General features: G+C 43.1%; 1 protein-coding gene across 1 annotated transcript in view; it reads left to right on the top strand.

The window, feature by feature from the left end:
• The window catches only part of ZMAT4 (zinc finger matrin-type 4), a 336,711-nt gene that overhangs the window by 228,459 nt on the left and 95,881 nt on the right, over positions 1 to 12,371 (top strand). Inside the window, exon 5 of the mRNA XM_004592728.2 lies at positions 9,813 to 9,909. Within this exon, the coding sequence (XP_004592785.2) occupies positions 9,813 to 9,909 (97 nt within the window). The remainder of the gene's footprint in view (positions 1 to 9,812; positions 9,910 to 12,371) is intronic.

Genomic DNA, 12,371 nt, shown 5'->3' with positions numbered 1-12,371 from the left:
ATAGTACAAGAGTACTTCAAAATATGCATGGGAAAATGGATAGAAAGTTTATTTTGGTGCAAAAATTTTGAAACTTCCATATACTTTTTCGTAATATGCATGGTTTCTGAACATTCAAACTTGTCACACACAATTTATTACAACAACAGATTTTCTTCCATAAATTTTTAAGCTTTGTTTATTTTTATTGGAAAGGCACAGAGGATTTACAGGGAGAAAGAGAGAGAGAGAGAGAAAGCTCTTTCATCCACTGGTTCACTCTCCAAACTACCACAATGGCCGGAACTGAGTCTACTGAAGCCAGGAGCCAGGAGTGTTTTCCAGGTGTCCCATGTGGGTGCATGGTCCCAAGGCATTGGGTCAGCATCTATTGCTTTTCCAGGCCATAAACAGGGAGCTGGAAGGGAAGTAGAGTAGCTGGGATGTGAACTGGCACCCATGTGGGATCTCTGCACTTGCAAAGTAGGGAATTAGCCCTTGAGCCATGTGCCAGACTCTACTCTATGAATTTTTAAGGCCCTTTGTGTCTCACTTTACCTGGATGCTATGGTTTTGAATTTCACTTTTTTGTGTATCAATCAGTATTTTTTAAATCCAGTATCATTTCTTTATATAAATATACTGTAATATGTATGTCAGCATTAATGGAACTTTGATTGTTTTGAATTTTGGACCATTGTGCATAATGCTACTATAAACCTTCTGGTACAAGCTTTTCGTTTACCTGAACTGTTTGTTTTTCTTCACTAAAGGGTTAGGAGAAAGATTTCTGTAGTGTGAATAGACATAAATTTAACTTTACATGAAACTACCAAATGGTTTTCCAAAGTAGTTGTACCAATTTGCAGTCACCCCGTGGAGCTATATTTTGTTTCATGTGGTGTTAGCATTCACAGTATGAGATGATATTTAATTATCTGAACTTTCATTTCCCTGGTAACAAATGGTGTTGAATACTTTTATATCTATATCTATATCTATATCTATATCTATATCTACATCTACATCTACATCTACATCTACATCTACATCTACATCTACATCTATATCTACTAATTGATATATATGATATACCTAATCAAGTATTTTTCCTGGGAAAAATTGTGTTTACTTTTTGTTATTGATTTGTTGGATCTGTGATAAATTCTGGACACAGCATCCTGTATCAGATCTGTGTACTGCAAGTGCTTTCTTCCCCCAGGTGATGGCTTACCTGTTTTCCTAACAGTCTCTTTTATTAGTGGAAAATTTTGCCTTTTATGAAATCTGATTTATTGATATTTTGAATGTTTAATACATTTTGCCTGCTAGGAAATCTGGACGTGTTCCTCACTGCAGAAGCTCTATGTTTTAACTTTTAGCTTTCAATGTATAAATAATGTCATTTAATATGCGTTGGAAGGTACAAGCTGATATTCACTCATTCTGTCATGTATTTATTCGGTTGTTCAGGCACCACTGTTGGCACAGCAATTAAGACACCACTTGGAAAGGCAACATTCACAATTCTGCTTTTTGCTACCACACACCCTTGGAGGGGGCAGATGCTGGCTCACATGGTTGGGTTTCTGACAATTGCAGGGGGTCTTGCATTGGATTTCCGGCTCCTGGCTTTAGCCTTACTCAGATTCGCATGCTGTAGGCAATTGGAAAGTGAACCAGCAGATAGAAGAGATAAGTCAGTCTCTAACCCAATGAAGTAAATAAAAAGTGAAATATGGTTTTCTTTTCCCATTGAACTTCTTTGGCATATTTTCTTACTAAATTGATCCTTTTGTGTATGGATGACCCTCTGGTTTGTCCCAGAAATGTGAGTTGTCCGTCTCTGTGCCTGTGTGATGCGCATGCTCTTCTGGTCCCATTAACCTTTAGTGTAAATCTGAACAACAACAAAAACCCTTAGTTTTTAAATTGCTTTGATCATTCCAAATTGGTAGGGATCTATGCAAATTCTGGAAAGAAGTCTGTTGCTATTTCAAGGTGTTTGCATTGACTCTGTAGGAGAATGGATCTCTTAACTGTGTTGGTTCTTTTAGTTCATGAATATGATTGTATACATCTCTGAATCTGTTTAGTTTCTTCCTTAGTTTTCATTCTTATGTATGTTTTATTAAGTCTATCCATGTTTTTTTTAAAGATTTGATTATTTTTATTGGAAAGGCAGATTTATAGAGAGAAGCAGAGACAGAGAGGAAGCTGTTCCATCCGCTGGTTCACTCCCCAGATGGCTGCAATGGGTGGAGCTGAGCTGATTCAAAGCCAGAGCCAGGAGCTTCAAGGTCTCCCATGCAGGTGCAGGGTCCCAAGGCTTTTTAAGGGCACAAACAGGGAGCTAGAAGGGAAGTGGAGAAGCTGGGACATGAACCAGTGTCCCATATGGGATCCCAGCACATGCAAGGTGAGAACTTCAGCCACTAGACTACTGCACCAGACTCAAGTCTCTCTTGTTTTAATATGTTTTTAATACTATTATAATGGTCTTAGTAGACTTTATTGTAAGGATGCAATTGACTTTTTCTATTGGCCAAGTCTTTTGAGACCTAAATGTATATAATTAACTTATTCTAGCACTTTGTAGAATGCTTCAGGCTATTCTATATAAACCATATTTTCTGTGAAAGCAAGTAGTTTTACTTCTGTATTTCCAATCTCCCTGCCCTCTATTTCCTTTCCTTTCCTTCTTGCCCTGCCTAGATTCAGCGGAACACCTCTGAATGAGCATGATAAGAATGACATTATTAACATTTTTGGGAAACTTCACTGTTACTGGTGGATTTTTCACAGATGTTCTTTATCCAGTTAAGAAAGTCATCTTCTAGTTTGCTGAGAGTCTTGATCATTAATTGGTCATATGTTCTGAATCTAAGAATATTCTGTTTTTTTAAAGGGTAATTTATTTACTTGAAAGACAAAATTATAGAGAGAGGGAAGGAGGGGGAAAAGGAAAGAGAGAGAGAATATTTTGTCTGCTGATTCTATTCCCAAATGACCAGAGCAGCTAGAATTAAGTCTGATGAAGCCAGAAGCCTGAAACACCATCATGTATATGACATGGTGGTAGAGAACCAAGGCCATTTTTTTTTGCTACTTCCCAAGGCATTAGATACACAGCCGAGACCTGGGACTTGATCTGACGTCATGCAGAATGCTGATGTCACAAGTGATGGTTGAATGTATGGTGCCACAATGCCAGCCTTTCCTCTGGGATCATTGCTCATTTATGTTTTAAGTCTTTTATAATTCTTCTGATTTATTTACAACTCAGTTTATAAAAAAAAACTTCATAAAGGCAATGATTTGAAATTAAGTAAAACTTTTGAGTGGTTGAGCCTGTCCTTCATTGTGGTTCACCTCCTGTATACACTTGAAAAAACTGCTTATTCTACATTCTTGCTTGAGCTGACACTTGCTGCTTTCCAGGGTTTAGAAGTTAGAATCAGAGAGACCTGAGATTTAATACGGAATGTGGGTGTTTCAAGCGACGTCTTAACTGGCACCCAAATGCCTACCCCGGGGTCGGTGTTTTCATGGCATGTCTTTTCCCAGCCTTTTACTTCCGATCTGTTCCTGTACACTGTGTGTCTTTGTGAGTCAGTGGATGTTTGGTTCTTACATTTTATCCATCCTGACAAGTCTGTCTGGTCTTTGGATACATTATCCTGTTATCTGTCATGCAACTCTTGATCTGATTCAATTTAATACTGTCATTTTGCTGCTAATTTTTTTATTTGTTTTGTTTCCTAGTTGTTTTTTTTTTAAGTTTTATTTATTTTTACTGTAAAGTCAGATATACAGAGAGGAAGATTTTCCGTCTGCTGATTCACTCCCCAACTGGCTGCCACGGCCGGAACTGAGCCAAAACAAAGCTAGGAGCCAGAAGTTTCTTCTGGGTCTCCCACATGGTTGCAGGGTCCAAAGGCTTTGGGCCGTCCTTTACTGCTTTCCCAGGCCACAAACAGGGAGCTGGATAAGAAGCAGGGCCACCAAGATGAGAACCGGCACCCAGACGGGATCCCAGCACAGCAAGGCAAAGACTTTAGCTGCTAGACTACCGTGCCAGGCCCTGTTTCCTAATTTTCTATTCCCTCCTCTTATGTTTTTGAGTTAATCAAGTAATCTTTACTGTTATACTTTATTTTCTGTGTATGCTTTTTAAAAATAAGATTTATTTATTTTTATTGGAAAGTCAGATATATAGAGAGGAGGAGAGACAGAGAGGAAACCTTCTGTCCATTGATTCACTCCTCAAGTGACCGCAACGGCTGGAGCTGCGCTGATCTGAAGCCAGGAGCCAGGAGCTTTTTCTGGGGTGCAGGTTACCAAGGTTTTGAGCTGTGCTCGACTGCTTTCCCAGGCCACAAGCAGGGAGCTGAATGCAAATAGGGCCACTGGAATTAGAACTGGTGCCCATATACGATCCCAGCGCTTGCAAGGCGAGGGCTTTAGCCACTAGGCTACTACACTGAGCCCCTGTATATACTTTCTATCTTTGGGTTTACTTGGTGGATGTTCTACGGAATTTCAATATAAATTCCTAAATCATCACTGTCTATTTAAAGTTAGCATTGTATTATTTTATATAACATAATGTTTTATCAATATTGTTGTTTTACCCATCCATGTTCTATTATCAACCTTCAAATAAATTAGATGAATTTTAAAGGATAGATATGCCACATTTTGCCATTTGTGAGAGTTTTCCATTTTTTTCTGTGAATTTCAGTTTATATCTATGTAGATTTCTTCCACCCAGAGAATGATAGGTAGCATTTTGACAGTGTGGATTAGCTGGCAGACAAATTATTCTCTTAGCTTTGTGTTTATTCAGACTGTTTTTCATCAGTCTGGCATTGGAAGATGATTTTGGGTGGTGATGGGGTTCTGAGATTGTGAGCTTTATTTGTCCTTCCTTTTGCTCTTCTTTCTGCCACTTTTTTCTCCTGGAGCTGTGCCAGGCTCTTCTCTCTCCTCCCAGAACAATTCCTTAGCCAATCCTTCGTACCGCAGGCTAACGATGGACCTGTTTCATTTGCTACGTCTCCAAGATCTCCACTGATCACACTCTGCCAATTACCCTTCTTCCCCCTGACTTTCTGTCTCATGGCTCTGGTCACTTCCAGGGCAGCACCTTCCCAGCGCTCGTCATGCCTTTTATTTGTTGGCCGTTCCCTGATTAGCTCGACGAGAACACACACTCTGTCGTATTCGCTCCTGTGTTCTTGGCGCTCAGTGAAACACCTGGCACTGCTGTAAAAGCTCAGGGATGTTTCTCTACCGTGGAATGGATACCACCGCAGTCTGGGACTGGCTGGGACGGCCAGCTTTCCTAGACTTGAAAAGACACGATGAGCAGTCACATGCTGTGAAACACGCCAGGACCATCTGTTTTACAAACACAGTGCTAGGAAACATAAATACAGAAGCGACGCATCTTCAAGATGCGCTTCCAGATCCTCCGAGTTCACGGCCATTGCCTCTCCAGCTCTCACCACATTTTCTTCATCCCCCCACCCTGAGGGGCTTTGAATGGCCTGTTTTGCCCAGCTGCCACGTGTACTATGCCTTCCCTCCGCAACTGGACTGTGCCAGCACCTTGCAGTCCGGGGCTGCGTTTCCACACACAGACTGTCAGCTGATTCTGCAGAAGCACCCTTCAGGTCTGCAAAGACTGTAGGTGATGCTTTCTCTTGGCATTGTGCTGAAAGCGAATCAGAGAGTTAGCATTTCTGGTTTAATAATGAGATTTTCTAGTTCTCTAAGGAGCAAGGGGCCGTGTAATTCCAAAGTAATTAGGATTGCAACCGAGCATTCAGGAAGCAGCAAGTTCCCACTAAGGACACTGCTGTGGGTGGGGGAGGCCTGCCCTGGCCCTTCTCTGCCTCTCTGCTTGTTTATACGCATTGCCTTTCCAGTTTATGAGCCCTGGAGTTTGCATCGCAATGAAGTGCACGTATCCCCTGCCCACGCGTCTCTGGCTGCAGAACATTGGTGCCATAACAGAAAGCAGCAGGGCAGAATTTTTTTTTTTAAAGATTTGTTGATGTTCTTTTAAAAAAATGCCTATTTTTGCACATAAATATTTATGCCTGTTGCCAGATTGAAGCTCCGTTTATTAAGAAAGCAACCTTTGATTAGTCTGGGGTCTGAAGAGGTTCCTATCAGTTGCATTTACCATTTATGATGGCAAGATTGATGGAGACCCTGGAGGGAGGAAAGCCTGCAGCTCGTTTTCATCGTCTGAATCTATGCCTAAAAGCAGAGAACGGTCCAGCCCTGGATAACGTCCACACTGGCTGGGATGACTTACGGCCTCCGGCTTTGGGGAACTCGGGCCTCTTTCCAAACCATGCACACCTGTAACACACAATCGCAGTGCAGGCACTTGCTCTCCTTTACGGGATAGCATTTTTAACACAAAGATATGGTACTGTTCTGACACATTCACGGTTCTGCAAGGCCTAGGAGTCGGTGGGACAGTTCTCGAGGTGGGAGCATGTGGTGGGCTGGTGATCTGAAACTTTTTGTATGCTTTCAACTTTCATCCGACGCATGCAGTTGGATAGGGCTCTCTGGAACTTGTGCCTTGGAACGAGTGTGGTACCTCCATGTAGGAGGCTACAGCCACATTCCACAGGCTGAGAGTCATTGCTGCAGGAGTCAGAGCTTCCACAGCTGTCTGTTCCCGTCTCTGCACCTGCTGTGTCTAGAACATTTAGAAACCCTTAGTTTGCTTCTTAAGAAGATTCTAAATATGTGTGCCTGCATTGTTTCTCTTATTTACTCTTGGTTGGACAGTTAAGTTCCTTCAGTGCCGTTTTCATTTTTATTTAATGCTATTTTATTTATCTGGGAAGCAGACAGAGAGAACGAGTCAGCATGAGCATGCTCCAGAAAGGCTTGCAACAGCCGGCACTGGGCGAGGCTAAAGTTGGAAGCTGGAAGCTCAATGGCAACCTCCCTTGCAGGTGACAAGGAATCCAGGAGCCAGAAGTCTCAATTTAGCAAGAATCTGGAATCAGGAGCAGACTTGGGAATCAAATCCTGGCCCACCAATGTGGGGTTGTAGACGTTTCCACTCACGTTTTAGTTGTGAGGGCAAATGTCTGCCTGTTCAGTGCCAAGCAGTTCAACTATAACAAAAAAAAAGCAAGTTAGTTTGCTTAGTGGCCAACACAGATGTTTATAGGGTATTTCAAATAAGCTTATGAACTGTACATTGACCTGTGAAACTCCTAACTTCAGGGAGTTATTATTCGTATTGTGGACATGAGAGTGATCCTGGTCACAGTGGTGGATACAGGAGGCAGGACTCACTGTCCGTGATGTAATCTGAAGGTGACTCCACTTTTCTCCTTGTCTATTTCTCTTGGACAAAAATCACGGTAGGTTTCACAAATTCCCATTTACTTTGATGTAATTAGGAGTCGTTTGCTCATTCACACATACATAATCATCTCCATTTTTAAAAACAGAAACAAAGATTTATTTATTTTTATTGGAAAGGCAGATCAGATTTTTACAGAGAGAAGGAGAGCCAGAGACAAAGATCTGATTCACTCACCAAATGGCTGCAACAGCCATGGGCTGCTCAGCTGCAGCTGAGCCTACTGAAGTCAAGAGCCAGGAGCTACACCCATGTGGGTGCAGGGTTGCAAGGCTTTGGTCTATCCTCTACTACTTTCCCAGACTGTAAGCAGGGAACTGAATGGGAAGTAGAGTAGCCGGGATACGAACTGGCATCCATATGGGATCCCGGTGCTTGCAAGCTGAGGATTTAGCCACTGAAACCATCGTGCCAGGCCCTATCTCCAGTTTCTTAGAGAACCCAGAACAGAGCACATTGCGTTGAAGGCGAGTTTTCCCCTCTACCAGCTCCTCTGCCTGGGGCTGCCTGCTTACTCCAGGCTGAGGGAGCAGAGTCTTGTCTGCCTCACATTTTTGCTTTCCTTCCTTGACTTCAGTAGTTGACTTCGATTCCTCTAGGGCTCAGGACTGAGACAGAATGTTAGAAGGGTGAGAGAAGTGCAAGGTGTCATGATAAATACTTCACCATGCTATCATAGATGCTCTTGAACTTGACTGCCATCAGATTCTTCTCATGAGGCACTTCCTGGATTTTGGGGAGGACTATGAACATCTAGACACTCACTTATGGGTTTCTGTGACCTGTCTGCAGAGGTTTCACTGTCCCCAGCCTCAGGCAGCCTTCCTGAGTGGTGTCTGTGACATGGTCAGGTCCAGTATCAAACATGGGAATCTTGACAAACTCTGAGAACATTGGCCATGCCCAACCATGCCACCTCCTCTCTTAGCCATTGTGGGGCTAGGTAGTGAGCCCTTTGGATCTTGCCGGTGGTGGAAAAGGTGGCAGGCTGTCTCCAGGTGTAAGAAAGCACTCCATTTGCTCTTCCTGTAACTCCTTGGACCCTGGACTGGGGTGATAGAGGACTCGACTACCTCACATGGTAGAGGAGAGGAGGTGCTTACAGTATAAGCAAACCTCTTTCTTAACAAAGCCGAGACTTCATTCTTCCTCACTTCTCTGGTCTCATTTTCAGACTGGCAGTGAAAGGTCAGTTTGGGTTGGACATTTGATGCTGCCCAGTTCTATTACCCGCTTGGTGTAATGTGGATGTCATTGTTGTTGGTGTCTCAGAATTGCACGGGATCACTTGCCATGTGATAAGTGGTCTCTGCTATTTGCTTTATCTCCATCGGTCCTCCTGATGGAGTCCTCCTTCCCGACATAGTAAGGCACAGAAATCTAGAGAGGTCAAGCTATTCCTGCAAAATCACCCAGAAAGTGGGCTGTAATGCTCTTCCAATGTTTATCTTTACAAGAAGAGAGAATAACTTTGTCCGTTAGCAGTAAAACCCTATGCATCCACCAGGGAGAAGTGCTGCAGTTGCCTAACGTCTTAGCTTTTACTATGGCAAAACATTGAATTTTGTGACAAAATTGTTAACAGCAGTTCTCACTTGCTAAGCATTTTCCTGTCTCTTATTCAATCACTTCCTGGAGCAACACTGGGATGTGGGCAGCCTTGTCTCACCACCTTCAGGCCTGGAAGGTGTGGTTTCCCGTGCATCCCAGAGTCAGGATGAGTTCTTCCATGGGTCTGTCTGGGAACTACTTTCTCATACAAGTTTGCAAAAACAGTCGGTCATGTAAAACAATCAAGATTTTACTAAACCCCTTGAAAGCAAATAGTGTCTTACTCATCTGGAATCCCTGAAGATTTGTGCCAAATAGATTCTGTGTTAATGAATTAATTAGATCAACAAATGAATAAGTAGATTGTTTTTCCCAATTCTCTGGTGGAAAGTAAAACTTGATATGAACCACACTGATACATGGGAGTCTACATTCTATAATATGATTCTGGAGAGGACCCTCAATGGATAATGTTTGCAGTTGAATTTCCAATTCTGCCATTGGAATAAAATAGGAAACGAATTGCAAGAGAGTTCGTAGCGGCAGTTTCAATTCATGTCAACATTCCTTGTCTACCTGTCTTAGGGGGAAAAGGTAGCTATCTTCCTTGTTGAAATGATAAAAATGTCCAGAAACATTTTATCTCCTCTCAAAGAAGTGGGTTTTAATAGTTCCCACCATCCAGCATGGAGTGAGTAGCTTCTCACATTTTCAGATTCACTCTTCTGTTGCGTTATCTATTGATTGGCTCTGGGAGAAGGGACCGAAATGTTGTTGATGAGATGACAAGGAGGCCTCTCAAATTCTGTGCCCCTGAGCTTTTGGGGGAGATGGATACACAGGTGGATGACGCTGATCAAGTGTGTGCTTTCCACAGGTCTGAGGCGCAATTACAGATGTACCATCTGCAGTGTCTCCCTCAACTCCATAGAACAGTACCATGCCCATCTGAAGGGGTCCAAACACCAGACCAAGTAAGTGCTTGCATGCTCTCACTCCTATGTCCTTTCGGGTGCACAATTAAAGGTTAGGGATTTTGTTGATTTCAACATAAGCAGGTGAAACTGATGCTTCTTTCTCTCCAGTATTCATTTGTATTTATGCTGTTCAGCCTCCAGGAAGATTTCTGTGAATAGTGGCTTTGCCCTCGGGGAGGACAACTCATGGGAGCTTGATTATTGTATTTTCTTGCATTTTTTTCAAGGAAATTTTAGAACCATTGTGTGAGTTGGAGAAAGCTTTGAGATCCCTCCTGTTTTCAAACAAGCAGTATGAGCCTTGTGTGGAAGATGTGCCAGATCATGGTGTTGCAAAGTCAACTTCAACCCGTGTCTTCTGCCACGTTCCCTTTCTGAATGAATATTGTGATTATTATAGCAATTTAGCAAACATGCTGGAACATTAAGCTCAAACAGAAATAAAAGTAAATAAAATTTTTTCTTGATTTTAAATTGGAAAAGGTTAACCAGGCATGATTTCATCTATCTTTATACATCTCTTTAAAAAAACATCACTAACATTAGCTTTATGAGCATGTTAGAGGCAGCTGCTAGGACTGTTAATAAAATGCTAATAAGATAAGGAAAAAAACCTAAGGATGGTTCAAAAAGATGTAATTTTCATGAGCATAATTGTTTTCATTTCCCTAATATTCATTAGAAGAATCATTTAACAGATTGTACTGCGCCAAGTCCTTGTGAATAATGGATGACTTCATTCAAGGGACATTTGTTGAGCGCCCACTATGTGTCAGACTCTGAGATGGATGGACCTGGCAGGTCCTCTGTGGAACCCTGCTAGGCTGGGGAGCAGCTGTGCCAGCACAGCCTGCTGCTCCCTCTGACCAGGCGTGTACCCAGAGATGCTCAGACAGGTTTCCCAGGGATATGGGTGTCGAGGGGGACCCTGCTGAACATGAGGACAAGGTCGAGGTGGAGGGCATGGCAGCAACACTGAGTTACAAGAAGTGCATCAATACTAATAAGTTGCTAATTACATACATGAATGAAGTTATGTCCACCTTCTGCAGAATGGCCAGCTGTATTTCTTCCCATCTCTGTATTCTCTCTTTTGTGTACTTAAAGTATCCTGGTGGATTCTTGCAATACGAGGATTTTGTTCATTTCTGCGGAACTGGCCTTTTTATCTTCTATCATTGGGGATCTCCTCTTCCCTGGTAACAACTTTGTTTCCTTCAGATAATGCTCTTGCTGCTGTCAGTGCATGCCAATATCGGCTCTACTCCTTGTTGCTTCTGAATACTTGAAACTTCCTCTTTGGTTTTAAACTCAATGATGCCCAGATATGGGATTGTTCTTGGTGGGAGGGTTTCTCCATCACAGAGAGAGATGGAGGTCAGTGGGATGAGAATGGCCTCGTGTTCCCCTTCAAGTGAGTGTCCATGAGCATAAACATCTGGGTGTCAGGCACAGTGTAGGTCTCAGGTTTAAACTTTTAGTACTAGCACCCGCAGAAGTGTTGGCGCGAGTTAGGATCACGGTTGTGCAGTGTCCAGAGCCCTGTTAGTAGGAGACTTTCTTCTTAGCAAAGTACTGCTTTGGTGACTCTAGCACCAGCACGTCTTTCCAGCTCAGCTCTCTCTCCTTGCTCAGTGATAACAAGAGTGAGGCAAATTCTCCCTCCTCCTTGCCTGCATTCTGGTACACCAGTCTACACGTGCTAGAGTTAAATCCAAGCAGTCTTCTCTGAATGGGATTCCAGACGGCCTTGGCCATTGCATGGGAGCTGGCCCTTGATATGAATAATGTCTCTCCCAGTTTCTTGTCTACTCAGAACATCAGAGTATGTCCTGGAGTTGTTAATAGGGTCCTTGGAAGGAGAAACATCCTGGATTGAAGGCAGCCGGCTAAATCCAAAGCCCAGTGTCCTTTACATGACAAAGAAAGGGTGGAGATCTGGCTAAAGGGACAGAAAAGGTCCACACGTACCTGGAGCCAGAAATAGGGTGTGTTTCTATAAAGCCAGGGGTGCCAGAAGCCAGGAGGAGCTGGAAGAGTGGAGGGAAAAAAATCTTCTGTGGAGTTTTGCAAGTGAGTGAACCTCAGCTGGCACTTGAATATCACACTTCTGGTCTCCTGGGGTCTGGATTTTTTTTCTCTTCCAGCAAAAACAAATTTGAGTTGGTTTTCAATCGAATCTCCCTTGCTATACTTCTCCTGATGATGAGGATGAAGATGCCAGTGGAACTGCCCCACCAGTGTTTGGTGTGGGACGTGTGTGTGCGCGCTTGTCCGAACTGAAAGGCTTCTGGCATGTTCTCTGAAGCCTGGGCATCCCTGCAGAGTGCAGATGCCCTTTCTCCCTTGGACAGGTGAGAAGATGGAGTCTCGGCGAGGACCCAGCTGCTCCGAGGCCCTGGAGAGTACAGCTCCAGCTCTCCGCCGTCACCACTGTGGCTGTCTGACCACTGCAGTAA

Source organism: Ochotona princeps, chromosome 11, assembly GCF_030435755.1.
Source record: "Ochotona princeps isolate mOchPri1 chromosome 11, mOchPri1.hap1, whole genome shotgun sequence".
Lineage (NCBI taxonomy): Eukaryota > Metazoa > Chordata > Mammalia > Lagomorpha > Ochotonidae > Ochotona > Ochotona princeps.
The sequence above is the reverse complement of the archived record's forward strand: the minus strand, read 5'-3'. Positions and strand labels throughout refer to the sequence as shown.